This window comes from Ictalurus punctatus, chromosome 5 (assembly GCF_001660625.3).
Source record: "Ictalurus punctatus breed USDA103 chromosome 5, Coco_2.0, whole genome shotgun sequence".
Taxonomy (NCBI): domain Eukaryota; kingdom Metazoa; phylum Chordata; class Actinopteri; order Siluriformes; family Ictaluridae; genus Ictalurus; species Ictalurus punctatus.
In genome coordinates, this window is record NC_030420.2 from 33289809 (window position 1) to 33314322 (window position 24514).

The 24514-nt window shown below is 46.6% G+C and overlaps 1 protein-coding gene and 1 long non-coding RNA gene across 4 annotated transcripts in view; one reads left to right on the forward strand and one right to left on the reverse strand.

Annotated features, from left to right (window-relative positions):
• Positions 1 to 19901, forward strand: part of sh3gl1b (SH3-domain GRB2-like 1b) — a 21170-nt gene extending 1269 nt beyond the window's left edge. The window contains exons 1-9 of one of the 2 annotated variants that reach the window (XM_053680472.1): positions 6372 to 6520; positions 7797 to 7865; positions 9864 to 9936; positions 10141 to 10284; positions 11886 to 12019; positions 12920 to 13078; positions 13920 to 14023; positions 14843 to 14982; positions 18970 to 19901. In XM_053680472.1, coding sequence (XP_053536447.1) covers positions 7797 to 7865; positions 9864 to 9936; positions 10141 to 10284; positions 11886 to 12019; positions 12920 to 13078; positions 13920 to 14023; positions 14843 to 14982; positions 18970 to 19166 — 1020 coding nt within the window. In that variant the 5' untranslated portion in view covers positions 6372 to 6520 and the 3' untranslated portion in view covers positions 19167 to 19901. Of the gene's footprint in view, positions 1 to 6371; positions 6521 to 7796; positions 7866 to 9863; positions 9937 to 10140; positions 10285 to 11885; positions 12020 to 12919; positions 13079 to 13919; positions 14024 to 14842; positions 14983 to 18969 lie in introns of those variants that run through there. The other variant, XM_017467447.3, reaches the window with a different exon arrangement.
• Positions 706 to 23878, reverse strand: LOC108265291 (uncharacterized). 2 transcript variants are annotated; one of them, XR_008396492.1, is made up of 3 exons: positions 23579 to 23878; positions 22798 to 22976; positions 706 to 1016 (listed from the first exon to the last, which is right to left on the reverse strand). It is a non-coding gene; the product is annotated as an uncharacterized LOC108265291 (long non-coding RNA). The 2 variants fall into 2 exon arrangements; XR_001812659.3 differs by lacking the exon at positions 706 to 1016 and having other exon boundaries at positions 21317 to 22976.
• Positions 23879 to 24514: the final 636 nt, after the last annotated feature.

A 24514-nucleotide genomic window follows, 5' to 3' on the forward strand; every position in this document is an offset into this window, starting at 1 on the left:
GTTCTGGAAAGCAGTTCGTTTTCCTGCTCATTTCTTTCTGAGACACGTAATCCAAGTCTCAGCGTCCCTCGTGAAATCAACATCTTTGTGGCGTTTAGTACGGAGATGCCCTCCGTGAGGCTATCTCCAAAAGATCTAAAGTCGCTCGACAGTTCTGATGACATCATTCTGCACTCCAGCTTCTCGTCAGATTCTCCGTCCAATCAGACGCTCTGTAGGATCTGAAGTGTCCCCCCCCCCCAACGTTGTAAAAAGCGTTGGCGTTGTTGAGCGAGAGAGATCGCGACAGCGTGCCCGGGTCTTTGTGTAAACGTGTCTCGTGGTAAGAAGGAAACGAAAGATTCGAATTCGTTCACTTTGAGGAAGGCGGTGTTTGTGCCAGCTCACGACTTTGTGACGGGCGTTTTAAAATCCGCACACGTTGTTTCTCACGTTTTTTTTTTTTCTCCTTTTATACTGTAGACTCGCTGTGCTTCAGGTGTGTGTGTGTGTGTGTGTGAGGTGATGTGTACACCTTCTGTATGTAAACGTTAAATCAGTGTAGATCAGTGAGTGTGTTTACACTTTAAAAAAAAATAATAATCTGATATTCCAGAACGAAATCAGGGTTTTTGGGGTTTTTTTTCATCCAACATGTTTACATGCAATTAAATAATCTAATAATGGGAATACTCCACGTTTACATGGTTCAATCAGTGACCAGATTTCTTCCTAAACTCGGGTTTACACGGTTCAATCGGTGATCAGATTTCTTTCAGGAATCCTGGCGTGTGTTGGTTTGAAGCTACGCAGTCAGAGGTGTTGCTTTAAACAGGAGCAGATCCATTAATCCAGTAAAATGGGGTCAAGCTGATTTTTGGGGTGTGTATAACGTCTAACCTCTCACTTCCTTTTCGCTGATTGTAGCGGGAAACTCAGCTGGCTGACCGCTTCCCAACTTCCTGTCAGGAATGGCCTCCCCCATGAGAGAGAGAGAGAGAGAGAGAGAGAGAGAGAGAGAGGAACGAGAGCGTGTCCTACAGGGAGGAAGAGGAGAGTTAGAGCAGGACAAAATGGAGCCCTGCTTTGTTGTTTGGCTTTAGGCCAAAGAGGAGCTCTGTATTTGCTAGCAAACAGACGTGTGTGTGTGTGTGAGTGTGTGTGTGTGTGTGTGTGTGTGTGGCTTGGCTGTCAGAGTGATTGGACTGCAGTGGTGCTGCATGCAGTTCGTGCCAGAGTTCCATTATAATCAATACAGCTCAGAGAGAAACGCTGCCAAAGACCAAGTCGGTCAGCGACGGTCCTGCCTTCGCCTCGTAGTCTTTTCCTTTCCCGTGATGCTTTGCTGCATTCCACACGGATAGACAGCAGACTGTGTTTAGGTGCTAAATGTACGTACACCAGTTATACCCTTTACATTTCACGTTAAAGGGTTAGTTTACGCACTGCGATCCCTAACACGTGACTGATTCCAGGTTAACGCTGGCGTTGTGGGAACGATACGCAAAGTTAAAAAAAAATACACACATTGTTGGCGAGCCACGATCCCGTCATTAAAAAACTAAAACGATCTGCGGTAATGAAGAGCGCGAGTCGTGCTCTGGAGGAAACGTTAAAAACACTTTACGGTACGGTTAAACAGATTTTCCCCACAGCGCTGTCGAGTTCTGCGCTCTGATTGGCCCGAAGGTGTCGATTAATTCTGTGGAACGGCGTCTCTGACAGTAACGCGGGTTTTATATCGGCGCGCTCGTTCTAACACGTCGTCGTTTCTATAGTGACGGCTCGTTCGCGTGCCATCGGATAATCGGCGCGGTGAAGTTTCGCGGAAGGGGAAATGTGTGTGTTTAACATTTCCGGAAGGAGTCTCCAGCGTCAGCACTTCGTAACGGTCGGAGTTAAAGCAGTAACGTAAGTAAGTTTTCCGACACGTTCGGGACAGAGGAGATTACGCTTTCTCAGTAACGTGACACGCTGCATTTATTCAATCGTGTTCACTTAAAGAGAGAGAGAGGAGAAGAAGAAAAAGATAGAGAGGCTGGTGAGGGGACCGACTGTTTATAGCTGCTATAACGTAAGCGAGACCAGCCGCTAACTGTTTTATGGACGTTCCACGACGTTAAATGTAACTATAAACAGATTTTTTTTTCAAACCTGTCACCACTGGCAAATTGCTGTGGTGTAAGAGGAATAAAAAACTAAATAATCGACATCCGCTGACCCCCAGTGGTGTGTGGCGGAATTGCAGGGGGTCAGTGGGAAAGTTTTAAACGTTTAAACAATATATATATATATATAAACGAAAGATCCTTCAGAGAGTCAAATTGAATGTCGCACCAACAATAAAATGTAAACAGAAATAAATAAATAAAAAAATCTTGAAGAGTTTGGATTCAACTTTAAAATGTCCAATTAATAAAATAAATATTAATAAAATAAACGTAACATATATAGAGACGACTGTTTAATATATAAGCCTGTAATCGGTCCTTGTGGATTGTTGGAAAGATGCTCGGGGTCCAGAGCTGACGGAAGGTTGAGAAACGCTGCTCTAGGGTTTATGTACTGCACGCGCTTTTAGAGAAAGCTATTTAAAAAAGTCCCTCAGTATTAAACCTAATTATTTATTCCTACATAAACACGCATCGTCTCTGGTTTCGATCCCACGTTACGAGTTAATGATGGAGCCCGGAGTGAATTAACGCGGATCAGATGCCTCGTAAAAAACCGGAGACCAGACCCGGCCCGTGCGTTGGATCGGGTTTTGTGTAATAAAACACGCGGGAAACAATCGGATGGAATTTTTGCCTGAAGACTTCCCTCAGATCCGGCTCCGTTTCCGAGTCGGCACCGAGTGAGCGATTCGTGTCGTGTTCAGCGGGTCCTTTCGTGTCGTAAAGCTGTTCGGGTCGTGGTTTTGTTACTCGGAGCGGGTCACGAGGTCGTGGACGTTACGGCGGCTGATCGAACGGCTCCGTCAGTCGCAGGATGAGTCGGGCGGGGCTTCACACACAGCGGATTCTTCCTGTGTAGGGGATCTCTGCACGACTCGTCTCTCTGGATGTGATCGCTGCAGAATCAAAGCCTCGGACGATTGTTTTTTTTTTTAAATGAAAAAGCTCAGTACGACGAGTCGTAACTGACGCGGTTTGCTCGGATCGGCGAAATCGCTACTCGCACGGAATTGTTTCCGCGGTGATTTTTGTTGCTAAGCGAGACCTTTTAGCTGTACTCGTGTTCGACGCACGTGACTCGGAGACGTCGCACGACACGTCTTGGCCCGGATCTGCGGTAATTTCGAAAACGAATACCGCGGAGCTTGCTCGATTTTCAGAAACAGGAAGTCGGCGCTCGGGATTGTTTTTTTTTTTTACCTCCGTGTGGACGTGTTATGGTCACGTGACGTACTGACGATCGTGCGAAACGTGCAGCGAGTTTGTAAATACGCTCCCATAGTTGACCGTTTCGACTTTAATGTTATACGTTCAGTTTGAAGAGGTGCGTGTGGTCTGAGGACGTGTGGAATTCCTAGTGCGTTTTTTTTCAGCGTGAAGACACGCCCGTCTCTGTGACGTCTACAGCGTTCGCTTTTCCCACGTGAATCGATCGGGACCGCTACGGACGCGTTCCAGGAAACGTGACGCTGCGACTCGTAAATTTCCCAACTCCGATTAGGGTTACGCCCGCGTTAATCCGGAAGGATCCGGAAACCGTATTTTAAAAAACGTTTTCGAGATGCTTTCCGTCTACGCTGGCGTTTTTCGAAACGTACGAAAGCGCTCACGCACGCGTAAAAAAAAAACGTAAGACGCTTTGGTCAGGCGTTTATTTTCTTTCCGTCCCCTCGAGCGTGCGCGCCGTGAAGCGGTGAACTCTTTCTCGCTCGGCAGGGATGGCCTTTTAATTATTAATCCTGTTTCGCGTTCGCCAGCTGACGAGCGCATCCCAGAGCACAGACGCCACCCGTGTGTGTTTATCTGTGGTGGAAAGTGCACGCACGCGCGCGCGCACGCACTCGGATCAAACGAGACTTCATTTGCCGCCACCTTTGACCCGTGCTGCCGGAATGAAGTTCTCACGATGGACGTTAACGTGTCTGAACGGAGTTGACGGCTTTCCTGCGGAGTGTCCGCGTGAGGAACGGGACAGGGCGGCAGGACGTACCGTACGGCGATTTCCGACGACGACGTCCATATGTATTTTGTCCTACGGATACGGGGTGTCCCACGAGCCTCCGTACGCAGGGGAGTATGTGTGCTGGCACCACGTCGGTGCATGTTACCGGACGTCCACTTCTTCTCGGTCGGTCCGGAACACTCCTTCCAGTCTTTTTGAAGTTTGGCGACAGCGTCGTGTGTGCGACGCGCTCGCCATGTTTCCCCTTGAAGTCCATCGCAAGCTCGCCACAGCGTCCCGATCCGACGGGAGAGTGATTTCAATACGTTCTTCTTTTGTCAGAGGCGTTCTTAAAGGCTTTTGCTAAAAAGTGTCCCTTTCCCCCCATATGTCTGTACGTATGGAGACTTCCTGTGCGTTCACTTACCCGTTATAATGCTGTCATAAGGTTATTCGTTACATTACAGCATTTGGCAGACGCCCTTATGCCTTATCCAGAGCGACTTACGATTATCTCATGTATACAACTGAGCAACAGAGTTATAATGATTTACGAAGACCTTTTATGCAGCGTAGAGCAGTGTTTATAACTCGTTAATATGATGCATTATAAGCAGCGTTTATAGCACGTTACTGTACGTCACTAATCCCGAAGAAATTCCCTTCTGGTTTCTTTGGTAATGGTTTTAGAATACGTTATGAACACCGCTACTACCGACGTGTGATAAACGGTCATGCGTTTATAAGATGGACGACGCCTTACGAATGCTTTATGACTTGTTCTTTTAATTGTCCTGTTTTCGTGCCAGTATGGAGGGAGGTAGATTCCTACAGTATTACAACAAGAAAATCGTATGACTTTTCAGCCGCATCAACGATATTCAACAAGAATTCTAGGATTTTTTCCTGCCGAGACATTTTGGAAGGCTATTCCGTGTGTATTTTCTGAGTGAAAGCGTCGTGTAGTGTTTAGGAAAGCTTTATAGCATGATGTCGTTGCTTATATACGAGTATAATTACGACTTTCACAGAAAATGTTACGTGGATCATACGTAGGTCATACGTGGGTCATACGTAGGTCATACGTAGGTCATACATGGATCATACGTAGGTCAAACGTAGATCATACGTAGGTCATACGTGGGTCATACGTGGGTCATACGTAGATCATACGTAGGTCATACGTGGGTCATATGTGGGTCATACATGGATCATACGTGGGTCATATGTGGGTCATACATGGATCATACGTGGGTCATACATGGATCATACATAGATCATACGTAGGTCATACGTGGATCATACGTAGATCATACGTGGATCAGGGGATCACGTTCCCGTCACAGGACTTTACCTATAAAAGCAGGAGGGGAGACGGTTATCCGGTGTAACTACTCGAAACTCAGATAGACGCCCCCGGTACGAAACCTCCCGAGTTCCGACGTTAAAAGAAGCAGAGCGCGGAGTCCGTGTTAATCACGGCGCCCGGATACGTCGGCAGAAAGTAGAGAGGACGCGAGAGAAAACTTTCGCTTAACGGCCGCCCACACACCGCCCAGCGCGGTCGAGGGTGCCAATACTTTCATCTTTTCGTGAAAATACAGAGGAGTTTGAGCACAAAGTCTTGTCAGAAGGTGTTAAGAACACTGTTGTGTAACAGTGGAGAGAGAGAGAGAGTGTGTGGGAACTGGCAAGAGCTAAAACTGGAGGGGAAAACATTGATGGAAATAAATTGGCTATTAAGTGAAAGTGAAATTTGGCTCTCTCTCTCTCTCTCTCTCTCTCTCTCTCTCTCTCTTCCCCCTGAGCTCTGAGCCTGGTCACCGTGTGGGTATGTGTGTGTGTGTGTGTGTGTGTGGGATGTTTGTACATGTGTGTAAATGTTTCATCAGATTTTCCTTTTCCACAGCGCCAGATTTACTGACGTTAAACGGACGCCAGAGAAAACGTCGGATTTAAACGTGTCCTGTAAATGTCATTTTAAATGACCGGGGGGAGGGGGGAGGGGGGGGGGGGGTATGTTCTTCGCATTAGTTCCGTCTTCCTCTTCACCGAGCACATGTTTGAAATTAGCCTTCGGCTGACGTGGTCTCAGAAACACGCGGCGCCGTCACTGCGTAAATAAAACGGCGAGTTAGAGCGCGAGGGGGAGGGGGAGGGGGGGGATCCTCATCCGGATCGCCCGAGGGACGAGCGCGCGTCGTGGACCGGGGGGTCGGCACTAACTTTCTGGGGCGTGGGACTGAAGGCGGAGCTTATTAAACACGTTCGCTGCAGATGAAGAATATGGTGCAAGCGTTTTTTGGAAAGTAAAAGAGAGGGAGAAAAGAGGAGAAGGAGAGCAAATCCTGTACAGTCGTTTCGGGTTCTGGGCGTGTCCCGAATATCCGAATCAACGTCTGCGTAGCGTGGTGATTTTTATACGGTACGCGCTCGGACTCGCAGCATCAACTGAAATCAAAACGGTGCAAAACTTAAAACCGGACGTACAAAACTTTCTGGAACGACGGAGATCGGCCACGGGTTACCGAGCTCGTCCGTGATACTGACCGCAGGCTTACCTTTAGCCACACCCACAAAACTCCATAAAAGGCAACGAGACTGAAAATCGACTGAGTGGCGAAAGAGCGCCAAATCTTCCAGTAGCGCAGCTCGGCCACTGCAGCGTCGGCTACCGCGGACCCACACGACTAGCCCCTCCTCCTCCTGTCGTAGGGTGCCGTTACTTTCGTCTTCATTGAATACCTATACTTCTATAGCCTTAACTTAAGGATTTCAGTTAGTGAGTCTACTTAGACGTAAATAGGCACAACATGAGGAGGACACCAACGTATTTTTCCGAACTACAGACGCCTTATTTGAATTTTAGAATATTGAATTAAACTAACACCCGTATAGAGATATTTAAATATCAACGCCCTAATTAGGGGCGTGTCTCGATCAGGTCTCTAGGTGGTGAATCAGCACATCATGTGCACGAGTTGGGCTCGTAACACAAGCTCCGTATTTGTTGACCAAGTTGGCTGATAGATCGTCCGCCATTGTTTTTCTTCCTCCGAGCAAACACGGCGTCGTTTCCGGTAAGGGAACGCAGTGAGCGCCGATGCTCCCATGGTTTTTCCGGTGCATTGTGGGATTCATTTAGGGAGTCAACGTTCCAGTGCACTTGAAGGATTCTGCGATTGGGACGGCGCTTGAAATGGCCGCTTCACCGATCGGTGCCCTGACAACCGAACTAGTGAGCCGATTGAGACGCACCCGTAGGACATCAGCCATTTTAAGACACGTCCCAAACACGACGGTCATCATCAAAGTGGTTAAAAAAAAATAGCGACGCTAAACTCCGAGACGTCCTCGAGTGCGTTCGTGCGGTGCGTGTTTCCAGCCCCGCCCACATCGTATTAGTAAATGAACAAAAATTCTATGAATAGATTACAAAAAAAAAACAAAAACAACCTTTCCTTGACATCTTTCAGCACAGCATTATTTAATTATTTTTTTTTCGAAGATCTTATTCCTCACACGATTATTTTGGTTGCGTTTTGGTTGCGTGCTCTTATTATGGATTTGCTCCAGTATTGGTGAAATTCATGATCGTCATCATCTTCCTCATTCCTCACATTTACTTTGCTATGTCGCTTGATGTGTGCGATACGGAGTGCAGGTTCCGCTAACCAATGATGAACTCTGTCCGTCTGCAGATGGTGAGCGAGAAGGTTGGTGGAGCAGAAGGAACCAAGCTGGATGAAGAATTCAAAGACCTGGAGAGAGTAAGAATGTTTGGTGTTTTTTCTTCTTTCCTTCCGAGGTGCGGATAACGTCATCGATGAAACCGAACGCGGGTCGGGATTCAGAGACGTACAGTGAAACCGGACACCTGCGCGACGGTCGTGCGTGCCGATCGTTTACGCTTTAGCCGCGGCGTTCGCGATTTTTGAGCCGGTTCGCCGAAGGGGAAAGGACGTGGGACGTCAAAGACGCGCGTTTGCGTTCCCTTCGCGGTTACTTTGACTTTATCTAGGTGAACTTTGACCTTGATCTTAAAAGCCAGTCTTCAAGACCTCGGTCTTGAAAGCCGATCGAAAACGTCATCGTTTCATTGTGGCAGTTGGTAAGATTAGTATACGGCGTGTTTTCTGAACGGAAATCACGGGATTTTCTTTTTCTTTTTTAATTAATATCTCGAGTTCCTGTTTGGGCCGAGAGCGATTCGATTTGTCCGATATTGTCCAAATCCTGATTTTTATACTGTACTGATCCTCAGCTGTATACATAAGTGGGTAAATATCTTTCACTACAGCTGTGCAGGTTCGTGTGGACGCGAGATCGGTTGAGGGCGGGGTCGGAGGGGGCGGGGTCGGGTGTAGTATCCTGTTTATCTCTCTGCCTGTTAGGATTATATTGTTAGAACTCTTGGCACTCGTGTATACGTTTTTATCGTCGAATAGAGCAGCGGCGAAATCTCTCCGTTCGGTGTTTATAGCCCAGGCTCGTGCGCTTGCTGTTATTGCACAACACGGCGGATCGGGTTTCACAGTCAGACGCTCCTGGCAGCTGGGACGGAGCGTTTTTTTGTTCACATCCTACACCTAACCCCTTTGTTGAGTTTAAGTGTTTGGAGGATTCCGGGACTCTAATTGAATTTCCGTCCTAAACGCATTCGACACGCTCGCTCGACTTGTTCGACAGCTCAGTAGCACAAATAGAATATCGAGCACAGAGATAAACATTTCAGCGCTTACTTGACTTTAAAACGTGTTTCAGCTCAGAAACAACCCCCCCCACCCCTCAACCTCACAGCAGAAGTTCTAGTGTTTACTGCCCAAGTGGAAAATATAGAGCAGGTCACACACTGTTTGTACAGGACAGCTACAGCCATCGTCAAAGCTGACCATGCTCTCCGAGTGGGAGGGGCATACTCCTCGTCCTCTGTCAATCACGGCTCGTGTGTGTGGTGTGGAAGAGGGCGGATAGCGCTTTCCTCCGATTCTGACGCGGCCGTTTGAAAACACGCGGTTAGTCTCGGACGGACGAAGCACGTGTTAGCGTTCACGCTCCCCAGTTGGTCGCCGCGGTACGACGGTGGGGGGAGACTAAATGGCCGAGACTACGTTAGGGAGAAAACTACAGACGTCTAATAACGTCATCTTGTAGTCGCTGCGCGTATCCGGAACGTTACGCGCTACACGTGTCGCTTGTATCAGATCCTTCTTGTCTTGAGGGTATGCAGACTTTTGCACTGAGCTGCGTGTGATTATTAAACACACAGCGACTCTCACGTGCTCAGTGGTGTTGATGTAATGCTGGTATTAATATGTAATGCTACTGTAACACACACCGTTGAGGGAAATGTCAGCTGTACTTAACCCGCTGCTCTCTGTGCTGTGGGAAGTGACACCTGTTACAGCCGCTCATAACAACTGCCGCACACACACACACACACAATTTGAAAGTTGAAAATGATTAAACCCTTTTCAAAAACGTGCCACGTGATCGACCAATCACCAATTCACAACTTTCGGCGGGCGAAAAACCTCTATGTTTTCGATGTAAAATATTTCGTTCCCGACGTTCCGGTGTAATGAACGGGACCGCTACGTGACGCGACGCGACGTCCGACTTTCACCGTAGCAGTCCGAATTCTCTCGGTTTTCTGCCTCGCAAGCGACAGCAAACCGCATGTGTGTGCGTGTGGTACGAACATGAGTGTGTGTCGCTTTGTGTGGTGACTCTCGTTTCTCTTTCCTTTTGTTTTTTTTTTTTTGCAGAAAGTGGATGTGACTAGCAAAGCCGTCGTGGAGGTCATCTCCAAAACCTCGGAGTACCTGCAGCCCAACCCAGGTAAGAGCAGCGCCGCGCGCTGAGGCCGTTTATTCTCTCTCCTCGTGAATTATATTCTCTCGCAGGTCTCACTGAGCATGCTCAGGGCTAAATATTCCAATACAGCGTCGCGTTATTGAGTTCTTAACGTTCGGGAGGTTAGTCAGTTTCACTCTCTCTCCCTGTGTGTGTGTGTGTGTGTGTGTGTGTGTGTGTGTGTGTCAGCGTCCCGTGCCAAGCTCTCCATGCTGAACACCATGTCCAAAATCCGTGGGCAGGTGAAGAGCCCCGGATACCCGCAGGCAGAGGGACTGCTGGGAGAGTGCATGGCCAAATACGGCCGTGACCTCGGAGAGGACACCAACTTCGGTGAGTCCACACACACACACACACACACACACACACACACACACACCCTTAACAGCCGACCGTACTGGACAATTAATCCCGATCTTTAGAGAATACGGTCACGTTAAACAGACGTCTGAAAAGCGGCGTGAGCTGAGGATCGTCCTTAATTACTGCCTTACTATTATGATGATTTCTGGCGAAAACGAATCGACACCTCCTGACCAATCCGAGTCCGGAATCGTAGCACACGCACGTACGTGTGCTTGACGTATTAGACATGAACCTGGAGCATTTCCGGACGTACGCATGTTCGCGTACGGTCGCTTTCAAAATGATCGGCACCCGTCGTGGAAATGGACGTAACCTCCTGACAGAGCCAACCAGGAACATCCTGATTCTCCATCCCGTTAATCTGTGCAAAACAGGTGCAAAGCATCAGTGAGGGTCTGGGAGCTTTTCAACCAAAATCCTTCATTTCACTGTAATATATATATATATAATAATTATATATACGTAATTTGAACTTCAGGAGCTGCATTTTGAGGATTGCGATCATAAAAAGCCGTGGTTCAGAGCGCGACTCCTCCCGACGTCTTGTTGTTGTACGTGCCACGATATTCGACTTTAGAACTGGAGAGAAATGTGAATTTGTGATCTTTGCGTCCCTCGGCGTCCTTCTCGGCTCTTGTTATCTTATAATACCCGTATCGTGTTATTCTCTCGGAGGGTGTCGCTTCCGGAGCCTCCTTTAGCAGAAATTACACAGTGTCATATTTAACATCTGACCAGGATTCAAACTAAACCGAGAACGGACCGTGGAGCTCAGGAACCCACGCGGCTCGGTTCGACTCGGCCAAAAGGTTACGGCTCCGTTAACGGATCTCCGTCCGGAGCGACTCGTCTTTGACGGCACAAACGATGCGGTTCCCTGGAAGTTAAATATAGACCGAGGTTGGCCGTTTAAAAAGGACAGGCTTGTTGTGTTCATCCGCTTTGTTTCCATGGAGACGCTGACATCTGTGTCCTTGCGTCTTCTTAAAAACCAATAACGATGTTTAGCGCAGAGAAAATCCCCCCGGGCTTCGGACTCTCGTCTTCATCAGACACGTCAGACCCTCTGATGTGACGTAATCACTTATAAACGTTATAAACGATCGTGTCACTGATCCGATCTTGAATCCGACTGAACGAGTTTGTGTTGTGCTGTAATCGATTGAATTCTGGATTCCGATTGGTCAGGAGGTGTTCCGTCATCGGGTTCATACGGTATTTAACGCGCTCGTTCTAATACGTTATCGTTTCTATGGCAGCGGCTCGTTCACAGGGACGTGCGTGACGGAGTTTTTTTCTGAAACTCGATCGACTGTTTACCGACCGTCTGTAGCTGCTGTGACGTAAGTGAGAACAGGAAGTAACTTGTTTCACAGATGTTCCGCGACGTTAAAAGTGACTACAGACTGTTCGACGTGACGCATCGTGCTTTTAATTAATGACACCCTCGATCCTCAGAGGATTGCCGCGGTGTAAGAGGAATAAAACGCTGCTATAGGAGTGTAGTACGTAGTCGGCGTTCCGCTACGCCACGATGATGTAACCGACGCGGCGTTTTCTCTCCACAGGAGCCGCGCTGATCGACGCCGGTGAGACCATGAAGAGACTCGCGGAGGTGAAGGACTCGCTGGACATCGACGTCAAGCAGAACTTTATCGACCCTCTACAAGGCCTGTGTGACAAGGACCTGAGAGAGATACAGGTGACACGAGCTTCCTGAACAACCGACCGGCAACGGACACGGAGATAAACCTGGAAAACTAAAGACTCGGTCCTCGTAATGATCCTTTTTAGAAAGAGAAAATACAGTATAAAATACGGTATAAGAGCCAATCAGGTTTCAGTATGCAAATCAACACCACAAAGCACTGGTTTAGCTGAGGAAAATGGGCGGGCATTGGCACGTTTATAAAATCGTGACTCACTTTTCCAGCCGCCCCCGTCCTGACTTTTTTCGAGACGTGTCGCGCCCGTCGAATTCAAAACCTTTTTTTAAAAAAATAAATAAATAAAAATGTTGTCCCACGTTCTATTGTGAACAACGTACGGGCTCATGAGATTTGCAAATCGTCGCATTGTTTCTATTGAGACGTTACACCGCGTCCCAACTTTTTTGGTATTGGGAACGGCTTGTAAATGTTAACGGCTTTATTAGGAATTCGGCTGTATTGAAATACAGTCCTCGGGCACAGAGAGTACGAAAGAAGCACACGTGTGAAGGGCCGACAACTATGCCGCTAAGCAGAATGACGTGATGAATATGCTAATTAGCGCGTGACATCACACAGTCACTCACCTGGAGCGTACTGACGTTACGGTGAAGACGAAGCAATGCCTGGGAAACGCAAATACAGTCCAACATACTGGCTGGAAAAGGTGCATTATATATTTAGGTTGTGTTTTATTATTATTATTATTATTATTATTATTATTTTGGAATTTATAAAAAGAAGTAGTAAAGAATATGTATGATTGACGTTTCTTGTATAGTCAGTGCTTGAAAAATCCTTGAAAGTCCTGGAGTTTTATTTCATGGGAACGTGACGTGAACGACTTTAAAAGCCTTTTTTTTTAATTATTTATCCCCCCCCCGGTCCTGCAGCATCATCTGAAGAAGCTGGAAGGTCGTCGGCTGGATTACGACTACAAGAAAAAGCGCCTGGGCAAAATCCCGGACGAGGAGGTGAAGCAGGCGCTGGAGAAGTTCCACGAGTCCAAAGAGGTGGCGGAGATCAGCATGTACAACCTGCTGGAGACTGACGTAAGCAAACCGGAACGGCTCTGACATCCTGGTCCGGATGATCATCCTTACGTCGCTTTAGAGGCGTTTCCCGTCAGACCCGCGTGAGAAATAAAACGCTTTCGGAGTTATCTCAGACTGTCGCAGAGCGCTGACGCTGGAGACTCCTTCTATAAAAATACTCTCAGAGCTGCTGTTCTAGAAACTTCCTCAACACCTTCTGACCAATCACGATCCGGAGTCTATTGAAAGTCTTTATGGGTATGAGAGATACATTTGGGATGTAGTTCAGGGCTTTGTTTGTTTGCGCTGCTTCTTGTAGACTTTGATCTGAGGGGTTGTTTGATGTTTTTGTCGCTACGCTGGCCGGGCCTCGGGTCGGGTTCTCCAGCCTGCCGTGTGTCATTACAGTGGTTTAGTCACAGCTCACAGCCCAGCCCACTTTTCTAAAGTTGCAGCAGATCTTTCTCACAGTCTGTAAGAAGATCCTGGGTTTGTTTTTATTTCTGGGTTTCGTCCCTGGAGAGCTCAGAGCGCCCCCTACTGGATCGTCAGAACACTGCACTGACGTATGTGTGTTGATTTGTTTATAAAGGATGAAATAAATAACTGAGGGTTATTGTTCCAGGTGTTATTGCTGACAGATTTCTGAATGTTAGGATCTGAATGAGGGCACACATGCGGTGTGTGTGTGTGTGTGTGTGTGTTTTCCTATCTGCTTTTAAACAGAAAGTTATTTATTAACTCGACAGAAACTGTTTGTTTTTTGATAGGGAAAAGGAATGTGTGTGTGTGTGTGTGACCGATCAAGAGAAGAAGGGGTATTTATAAGGTGTGTGTGTGTGTGTGTTTCTCTCTGCAGATAGAGCAGGTGAGCCAGCTCTCGTCACTGGTGGAGGCGCAGCTACAGTATCACAAACAGGCTGTACTGATCCTCGAAGAGCTCTCTGACAAACTGAAAGACAGGTAGGTAGGTAGGTAGGTAGGGGTGTGTGTGTGTGTGCGCGCGCGTGTGTGTGTGTGTGTGCGCATGCGCACGCTAATCCCGCACAGGGTAGAATTGAATCCATCACAAAATTTCTTAGCTTGCACGTGCACCGCTTTGCACGGTGTCCAGGTGTAAGAGGGAAACGTGGAGAAACACGCAAACAGGTTACAGACCGATGGAGTAGCAGAAGAAAATAGACTGACAGATTTCATCCTTCCTTCCTGTTTCCTTGTTCCTTACTTCCTTCCCTCCACTCCTTCCTTCCTCCCTTTCTGCTGTCTTTGCTTCCCCCCTCCTGTGTCTTTGTCCTTTCTTTCTTTTCCCGTTCCTTACTTCTTTATTTCCTTCTTTCTTCCTCCTAATTTGTCCTTTTCTTGTTTTCTCCTCCTTTTATTACTTCCCTCCTTTCTCCTTTCCTTCCTTCTTTATTTCTTCTTTCCTCCTTCCGCCCCACCCCCCCGTCTCCTTAGAGTAACTTTAATAGCCCATCAAAATATAACTAACGTGTATATACACACAGAGCAGCAGAGAGAGATATTAATTAATTGATTGATTGATTGATTGATTAATTAATTAATAAATAAATAAATAAATAAGGCAAGGATTTGTTCTTCCTTGCTTAGATACATCCTGGTCTGTAAAAATATCCTCGTTACCCCCGGTGATGCCGGACTTATGGGAAACTCTGGATATAGAATAGAGAGGAAGTGTTCGCTCTAGACAGAAGTTTGCATAACGAGGCATAATGACATGCTCATTACTTCTCTCTCTCTCTCTCTGTGTGTGTGTGTGTGTAGGATTCACGAGGCCCAGTCTCATCCCCGTAAAGAGTACATCCCCAAACCCAAACCAGTCTTCGACTTCGGAGAAACCAACGAGCAGTCGAACGGAGGCTTCACGCCCGTGTCCTCTGCTCCTCCTCCCGTCCGGACTACAGGTAAGTCGTGTGACCTCCCTCCGACGCCAGGCGCTCCGCCCGCACCACGGATTTCCGTCACCGGACAGTACGAGCAGTTGAGAGTGCAGTCGGAATTTAAATACGACGTTTGCTAGTTATTTTGATGAAATAATCGTTTGACCGTATAATACGGACTCGCGTATCAGGATTAGATCGTCCTACATGTTCCACGGCTGAAGGACTGCAAGAGGAGGCCTTTATCGCGTTACATCTCCGCTGGCTGAATAATTATTTAGCTCTTTACTACGGAGCCCCTCACACGACACGCGGGTAAACAAAAACAAAAAAAAACAATAACAAATTAACATCATGGCCATGTTTTATTAAGTCTTTCCCTCGATTTGTTTATAAGTAAATATAAGACATGTATATATATATTTTTTAAATTGTGGAACATGAATAAAACGGACATTCTGAAACAGGGAAATGATCAAGCTCATGGTGATGACGGACACCGCTCTGACCTTGATTATTTTCCTAGAACAGCGTGACACGGAGTGTTCTATTCCTCACTTTATGACCCCGGTGCCGCGAGTTAATTCCTACTCTCTGATCTTTACCACTGTTTTTCCCCCCTCGCTCACAAACTGACGATGAGAGAAACCGTTAAAGAGACAATGTACACTGTGTGTGTGTTGTTATGGGTCGGTGGCAGGGTGTGATACCGCCGCCTGGCCGTGTGTGTGTGTGTGTGTGTGTGTGTGAGTGTGAGAGAGAGAGAGAGAGAGATGGCAGGACGAGAGGGCAGCTGTCCGCCTCATCACTCCGTGACCCCGTTTTTGTTTTTCCTCCTCTGACCTCATCAGATCAGTTGCTCAAGCGCGGCCGGTCGGCGTGGAAACCCAGACTGAGTGAGTCCGAGGAGCGTGTAAACGTGTGCATGTGTGTGTGTGTGTGTTTTAGGGGGAAATAAGACGTGAAGACGGATCGGGACGAGAAAGGGATCTCGTGCAAACGTCCGGAGAGCAGACGCCTCAGCAGACGCCGTTTAGTCACGGCGTAACCGTTTGCCTCGTAACGTTTATATTAAAAGTAAATAAATAGACAAATAAATGAGCTGTACAAGTCCGTATACGTCAGACTGAATCTATGTGGTTTAAATAAGGGACGTAAACCTCAGGCTTCCGCGAGAGGCGTTATCAGTTCTTACACTCGATGTCTGACGATGCCACTGACTTCTAACGCACAGCTCCGCCTCCAAACTTTATGCCCCGCCCTTTGCCTGAATCTGGTTGTTGTGTGGAGCGCTGAGGGATAAAGCCAGGAAGGCCTGGAATTAGGGCACAATGAGGCCTGCAGGCTTTATCGTGATACTGTTCAAACAAAGTCTGTTGCGCCACGGCACGCACCGGACGGTCGGTTACGTAACCTCCGAATGAGTTCCAGAGAAGCGGATCGCACTGCGCAAGTGGTCCTGTTTAACACCACGCCTGAGATTCCTCCATGTTTACACGCACATGTCGGACAAGGAGAGGGGGGAGGGGCTGGGGGGTGTGTGTGTGTGTGTGTGTGTGTTTAACAGCTGTAGGCATGTATACAGTAGCATCACACGACAGCGTTGTCATGAACACGTAAACGTAGTTACGCGTTATTCTATGATTGTTATATAAACGTTCCGCTGATCGCTACGATACGTTCAGCAGCGCGTTCTGCAGCATTTCTGTACCGCGACGTCGATGGAAGATCAATAGAAGATGGATATATCGCCTGACCCTGATCACATCCCTGTGTCGAGTGCAGGAGGACGAGTACTGTAGTGGAACGCGTCACACTTTCCTTACTAACTTCTATTCTTTCTTCTTTTCTTCCGTTTGTCCTTTTCTTTCCCTTCCCCCCCTACATTGTTTCCTTCCTCCCTTCTTTCTTTCTTTTCTCCTTCCTTCCTCCCTCCCTTTCCGCCCTTCTTTCCTTCCTTTTTTAATTTCCTTCTTTATTTCTTCTTTCCTACCTTCTTTCCCACATTCTTTGTTTCCTCCATTCCCCCCTTTTTCTTCTTTCCTTCTTCCCTTCTTTTTCTTTCCTTCCTTCCTACATTGTTTCCTTCCTCCCTTTTCTTTCTTTTCTCCTTCCTCCCTCTCCACCCTTCTTACATTCCTCTCTCATCTGCTTCCTTCTCTCCTTCCTTTTTTAATTTCCTTCTTTCCTACCTTCATTCTTCCCTTTCCTCCCTTTCCCCTGTTCCGTCTGTCTTTCTTTCTTAATCCTTTACATTTCCTTCTTTCTTTCCTCTCCATTTGTCCTCCTTTTCCTACGTTTTCTCCTTTTTAACCTCCTTTCCGGCTTGCTTTCCCCACATTCTTCGTTTCCTCCATTCCTCCCCTTTTTTCCTTCTTTCCTTCGTCCCTTACTTCGTTCTTTCCTTCTTTCCCTTCTCCCTCTCATCCTCCTCTTTGTATTTCTTCCTCATTTGCTTCCTTTTCTTACTCCCCCTTTAAATTTTACTCTCCCTTACTTTCCTCCCGTCCTCCCGTATTTCTCCTTTCCGTCCTTTCTCGCCTTTCTTCTCTCCCTCTCATTAGCACGAGAATCACGAGCATAACTATACGCGCTGCTAATAAAACGTGCGCCGTACTCCGACAGTTTAGACGTGTACAATAGTTAACTAAATCGGGCGAGTCATTAAGAACAAATTCATCTTCACACTGTCAGCTTGAAAGAAGGGATGAAAGAAGGGATGAAAGAAGGGATGAAAGAAGGGATGAAGGGTGAATAACGGCTCTGCGGCGGCGTGCCAGGGTGCTGGACGACCTTTCAGCTGAAGTTAATTAAACACAGGTCGATCGATAATATTGGCACGCGGCTCAGGGGCCGAGGCTTCACCCGGAGTTCACACTAACGCGGTGACTGCAGCGGGCTTGATTTCGTCTCCGCTCACTAACGCACGTCGCACCGCTGCTTAAGCGCCTCTGGAGAGTTAACGGACACGCGGATTTCTCGGCGGAGGGGTGCGCGTCGCCCAACAGGGGGATCCGGTGAATCGGAACCAAAGCATGCAGGAGATCGTGGTCCCGTTATCGCGTTTCCTCCCAGCGCTGCGGAAACGGTTTTATTTACCTTAAAAGGGAAGAGCGTTTAGGATCTAGTCGCCGTTCTTAAAGGGTCGTGAATCACTAAAGTACATTTCCTGACGGGTTAACGCAGGCGCTCGTGTCGCGCGTCATAAAAGACGACGTCAGCATCCGTTCATTTTAATGAGAAGATGCTGCGTCTTGATTATTCGTATCGCTTTCCTAGGACGGTTGCTCGCCCACCTCTTCCGGCTCCGCCTCGCCACGCCCACTCCCCTCCCTTCTTCTCACAGCCGTCCACGCCCGTTTGAGTTGCATTTTTCAAAACGATTGTGAGGTAGACCTGAGCTGAAAGAGAGGGGGGGGGTTTCACGACCCTTTAAAAGCACATTAGTTAGTAAGTTAGTGGCAGAAGGTGCGAGGGAGGAATGTAAATGTTGTTCGATGTGTTGTTTGAAGGCCGGCGGTTTTTTTGGGACGAGGTTTTTCCCCAGAAGGCCGTCTTATAGCGCTTAACGCGATAACACGAACGGCGCGCTTCGGCTTCGCGCTCGCGAGTTCGACGACGAGCCGCGTCTGTCCGCCAGACTGCGGCAGGAGATCATGCTGCGTTCAAGTCCTGTAGGAAATATCGCGCTTACCACTCAGGAACTCGTATTTTCCTGTGAGTTGGGGGCGTGCCAATAAGAAGAGGCACAGCAAACGTCATGTCTTAGAACAAAAAAAAAAAAAAAAAAGTTTTTCCCCCCCTGACCAAAATGATTTGAACACACCTACAAACTTCTGAGGACTTGAAGGCAGCATTAATCGAGGTTGTAAATGCAACGTTTTCACTTTTTTTAATTTTATTTCAAACTAACACGAGTGCACCGAGTGCCTAACACACCACCCCAACAACCTGTCGTCTTCTGTCTCCTTACACCTCTTAACGTTTTTCACTCCATGTGTGTGTGTGTAGCTTCAGTGGAGCAGCCGTGCTGTAAGGCCCTGTACGACTTCGAGCCAGAGAACGAGGGCGAGCTGGGCTTCCGCGAGGGCGACGTCATCACTCTGACCAGCCAGATCGACGAGAACTGGTTCGAGGGCGCGCTGCGCGGCCAGTCGGGATTCTTCCCTCGCAACTACGTCGAGGTGATCGTCCCACTGTCGCGCTAAACAGAGAGAGAGCGAGAGAGAGAGAGAGCGCGAGAGAGAGAGGACAGCGAAAGAAGGGAATGACGGAGGGTTTTACAGCCATGTCAGCACCTGAACTCTGGCACTTTGACCTCTTATGAAGGAAAGAACCATTTCTTCACATTCCAGAAGAAGAAAGGAACGAGCGACTGACGACTGGGACTGACCGATTTTAAACCTGGTAGAAGTCGGACGGACTGACGTGACTTTAACGCACTTTCCGCTCGCCGTACGCTAACTTTCACCGAACCGACAGTTAAACGCGACTCCCGTCTGATCGCGCGATTTTAAATTTCAACCTCTCCCCTCACGTCACACTTCAGCACAGGGGTGTGGTCCCTCTTTAATCCTTACGATCGATCGTCACAATACGCCCTTTTTTTTTTTTTTTGAGGATATCAGTCCTTCGGAAACGTTTTAAACCAATTTTAAAGCGCCTGTAAAGTATTTTTAAAGCACTGAATGAAGAAATGTATCGTTTTTCTTTTCTTTTTTTTATTATTTCATAAATGCCGCACTCCTGCTCGTTAGCAGAAAAGAAAAAAAATAAATCGGAAGAAAAGGAAAAAAATAAATAAAAAAATCGAATGCGTCGGGTATCTTTGAAAATATCTCCCTGTCTTCCGTGATGTTATATTTTCGCCACATCGTCCACTCGCTGTTTTTATCCTTAAAGCTACACTAAGGAACCGAGAATTAATAAATAAACAAACAAACTCACTCTACAAATGTACCATTAATGTATCGTTAAGGGCAGGGATCCCATAATCCAATCCAGGACCAGTGTTGATGGGGGGGGGGGGGGTTAAAAAAAAATAAAACACACTATGTACTGTAACCTCAAAAAGAGATCCTCTGACTGACGCGACGTCTCCTGACTGCCCCCTGCTGGTCAGGGTGTGATCTTAAGGACTGTTTGGACATTGACTCTGTTGGCACTGTGGGCTGCGTGTGTTACAGCCGCTCAGTGTGTAGCGTTCCTGAGCCACACACACACACACGTACAGGAGCTTCATACACAACTCTCAATATATTTTATATATATATATATATATATATATATATATATATATATATATATATATATATTTTAATTACACAAGTAAGAAGTTGTTTTATATTTGCTTTAGTGGTTTTCTTGTCCTATTTTCCAGACTATAAGTGTGTTAGAACTCATGCACTAACCAAACTAATATATTTAGGTTTCGACAGTCCGGCTTTAGTTAGATTAGTTAGTTTGATCTTTTTCGGCTCCTGAATTCTGCATACAAAATTTCTTTTAAAATTCCGAACACTAAACTACCGTTGATTTGTCAGGATTCACCTCAAGGCTAATAAACAAGAATAAAAATTCAGCGCGGCGTCACAGCGACACTCACAGGACAAACACTAAACTAGACCGCACCTGTAGAGGGCGCTGAAGTGCTGTTTCAGAGGCAGCGCTTACGCAAAGTAAAAACATATGCGACTTAACCAACCAACACACACACACACACACACACACAATCTGATATTGTTGTGCGATTATAGTCTGGAAGATACGCCCATCTTGACACACTGATTCGCCTCATTAAGGTGATGAAGGAAGTGTGCGGTGTGTTAGAGGAGGAAAAAAAAAAAACACTAAACCGTGCAGCTCAGCCACAGCGAGGGATTGATGAGAAACATGTTTACAGAACTTGTCGTTTCTGTACAATATAACCCGTGTACACTACGTGAACAGTTAAAAACACTACACCACCCCGTCTCCTGGGAAATAAGTGAAACGGAATCGTCTTTTATTGCGAGGAAGATCACCACCGCACTGCAGTGAGCTGAGAGAGAACGTGACCGCGCGCATGCAGGAAAACGGCCAAACCGCTTTGCGCTATCGCAGTGTACAGGATGTGTTAGGCTTTAACGTGTTGCCTGGTTTGAGCTTCTGTAATCTGTGTAGATGATACTGCAGGCAGTGTCCCCCCCCCCCCCCCCCCCCCCCAGCCCCACCCCTCCCTCCCACATACACACACAAATAACTTTTCCGCGCCAGTGGGCAGGGCCGACGGTGTGATGATTTAAAAGTAGGTGTCGATATCTTGCTGCAAGGGGCAGTCGGTGTGCGAATGTTATTTGCCCGTGTGACGTCACAAATCCCGCCACATCCAAACGAGCCGTTTTTTTTTGCCGCTCGGTTAAATAAACGCTCTTTTTGAACCGAGGAGGACGCATCACGCCGTGAAACCCGAGTGACGTCTTAATGGAACAACCTCCTCGTATGTCAGGAAAATCACGCCGCGACTCCTTTTAAACTTTCCGTTATGAACAGTGACACCGCCGGGAAGCCCCGCCCCCTCCCATCTCGTCCCGTGGTGCTCGCGACCGGTCGCCCTCTCTCTGACGCAGTAAACGAATAGTTCGAGGTCATTGATACGAAGTGAATTCCATCACCGTACGCACGTTCGGGTCGAAAAAAAAAAAAAAACAACATCGCACAAGGCTGAGTGAGGTGTCGAAATATAGACAGATATCGAGTGAAAATAATGGAATGGATCTCCAGGATCAGGGCTTCTGTACACACACAATGAGAGGAGTACCACGATTTTCAGGCTTTGGATGCGTGTGTTAAAGTGTGTATGATAACGTGACGCGCGTCATCTCACGACGCAGGCGGCAAAAGTTTTGAGCCTCGACCTCGACGCGTCTCGCATGCTGGAGTCCTTCGTTTTTAAAATCACTTGCCCGGGTAATGTTAACATTTTCACTGCCTTGTTTACAGTGTGTGTGTGCACACGTGTGTGTGTGAGAGAGAACTTCCTATTCAACATAAAACGAAGATGGAGAACGACGAGCCGGCCCGCGTGCCTCGAGGACGCCGCGAACGAGAAAGCTAGGACACCAAACGGATTCCCATCGGCACCGTGTTTTCTTTCCGTCCCCTCGTACCGTTTGTTTTTTTTTGTTTGTTTTTTAAAAAGGGCTCGGTGTGTTTCTGGCTTCGGCATGAGCCGTGTACAGACGTACAAGCATGAGTACATATGTGCCTTCGCAGCAACACTACAGTTGGTAAAATAAAGGAGTTATTTTTCCATCTAATCCACCAGAGTGCCAGAATAATTTTACACACTTAAAAAATAAATAAATAAAAATTATTCCGGTAGTCTTCTTTAGTATTATATTATTTTTCTATGTACACATCTGTTTTTTTAATTAATTATTTGCATGTTAGGTCTATATGATAGCTTGCTAATGTATGTTTTAGTTTGTTTAAATAAAATAAAAAAATCTGGTTTGTCTTGAAAGGAAAAAAAAAAAAAAAACTAACTAGATTATCCTGTTATTCCTGAATATCCTGTACACCTGAATATTTGTACTTGCTTTCTCCCCGTCTTTTACGTAAATAAATGTGGAAAAACCTCACCCTGGGACCACGTGTGTAATCATGAGACGACGAAATGCGCGTGTGCGTAAAGTGTGTGTCGTGTGTTATAAGAAAAGCGCTGGGTGTTACAAACCCGGATGCTCGGGTCACACAGAACGAGGTGATATCGGATGAAGAGTAAACTTCTTTCACTTGCATGTTGCGCTGTTCATTTCATACAAGTTTCCTAGATTACCCACGATGCCATTCGACTACCTGCTGATAGTGGTGCGGGCTTCACGTCATCTCGACCTATAGAGAGAGCGATGCGGCGGCGCTTTAGTCTGGAACCTTCGTCGTCTCGTAGATCTTCACACTCCCGTTCTACCAGAACACTAACAAAAGGTTCTCTCCATCTCTCTCCACACGGCAACACCGCGATGACCTGAAAAACACTACCACAAGGTAAAACGCCCAGATTGATCAGGTTGTTTTGGATTTTTATACATAAACAGACATTCCATGACAAAACATTGCCTGATTCCACACTACCACTGCTTTGTTCTTAACAGAAATGATGGAGTTTTCTGGTTAGGTGAATAGTTCGTGGTGCCATGACCAAAGACGACTTCCTTCTGTAAGCATTTCGGCATGCAAATAAGCGTGACGTTGACCATGAATATGCAAATGAGTCTATGACGTTGACTGGATTTACCTCCCCCCTTTTTTTTTTTTTGGAGCAATGCATTTATATAACTTTCCCCTGAAAAGAGTTGGGAAGGCTTTAAACAGTCAGTAGCCTGGTTGTGGTGGGGTGGTCAGTAATGCTGTCTCCCACCTGCTTAACCTTAATTAGCAATTACAAATCACAGCTCTGTGTGTAAACACTGGCACAAGCAAAAATAAGCACAAAAAAAAAATACAAAATTTAAACCCCAACAAAGCTTCTCAGCTTACTGACAGATTTTATATTCTCGACTTTCCTTACAGCAAATAAAGGATTTTAAATCCTCTAAAAGACCAAATCAATGCATCATAAATGACAGCAGTTAATTACCTCATTAACAGGTGCGTTAACACGAGTACACCGTTGGCCTTTAGTGGTCTTTCCAGCCAGAAGAGAGAGGTGAAGTACCAGAAGGACCGGGTGTGGGGGAAACACACGAAGAGTTTTGTTCATTCTGCTTCTTTCTCTTTGCTCTCTTCACGTCCCTGCGCCATTTTTACGTGAATAATCTGTACGCGTTGTGATGAAACAGAAACAAAATGGCGACTGCTCCATTTAAACCAAGCGGTTAAATCAGCCCGCCAATTAGCGACTTCTTTAAAGAAAAGAAAGAAAGATCACGTGATCGAATTCGACGCATCCTATTGGTTAGCCTGTAAGGAGCGTTTCCCCGACTTCCTGGATCTCTAGAACGTCAATAAAGACCGGTTCAACCTTTCAAACTCCACAATCTTTACACAAAATACTGCGATATTTCATGACTCGAATACATTATAGTAGAAAAGTGAAAGTTTAACAGCCAAGCAGATTCATTTGAGTTTCTTTGTTTATTTCTAAAAGGTTAAAGAAAGGAATTAGTGTGTGTTTGTTTTTTGATAAACCTGTGTTGTGTTTGCAGTTGTTTGATATCCATGAGGAGAGTATTTTTTTTTTGTGCATTTCTTGAACAAACGATCAAAAGGTTCAACAATACAGACAATTTCTCACAGCCTTCTTTGCTCATATTTACCAAGGGTGCCAATATTATTGGAGGGCACCGTATAGGCAAGAATTTACCTACAAAATACATTTAGATGATTACACATTTAAGATGCGCAAATCCAATTATGTGTCTATGTGTGTTTTAGTAAGTGTGTGTTCTGACAGTTTGTGCCACATGTCTCTGGTTCCTGAAAACAACAACAATAACAAAAGCCCTCATGGGCTTCTCATGAACCTCAACCCTAATTTCATTATCGAGTCAATGATGACAAAATCAGCAGTCAC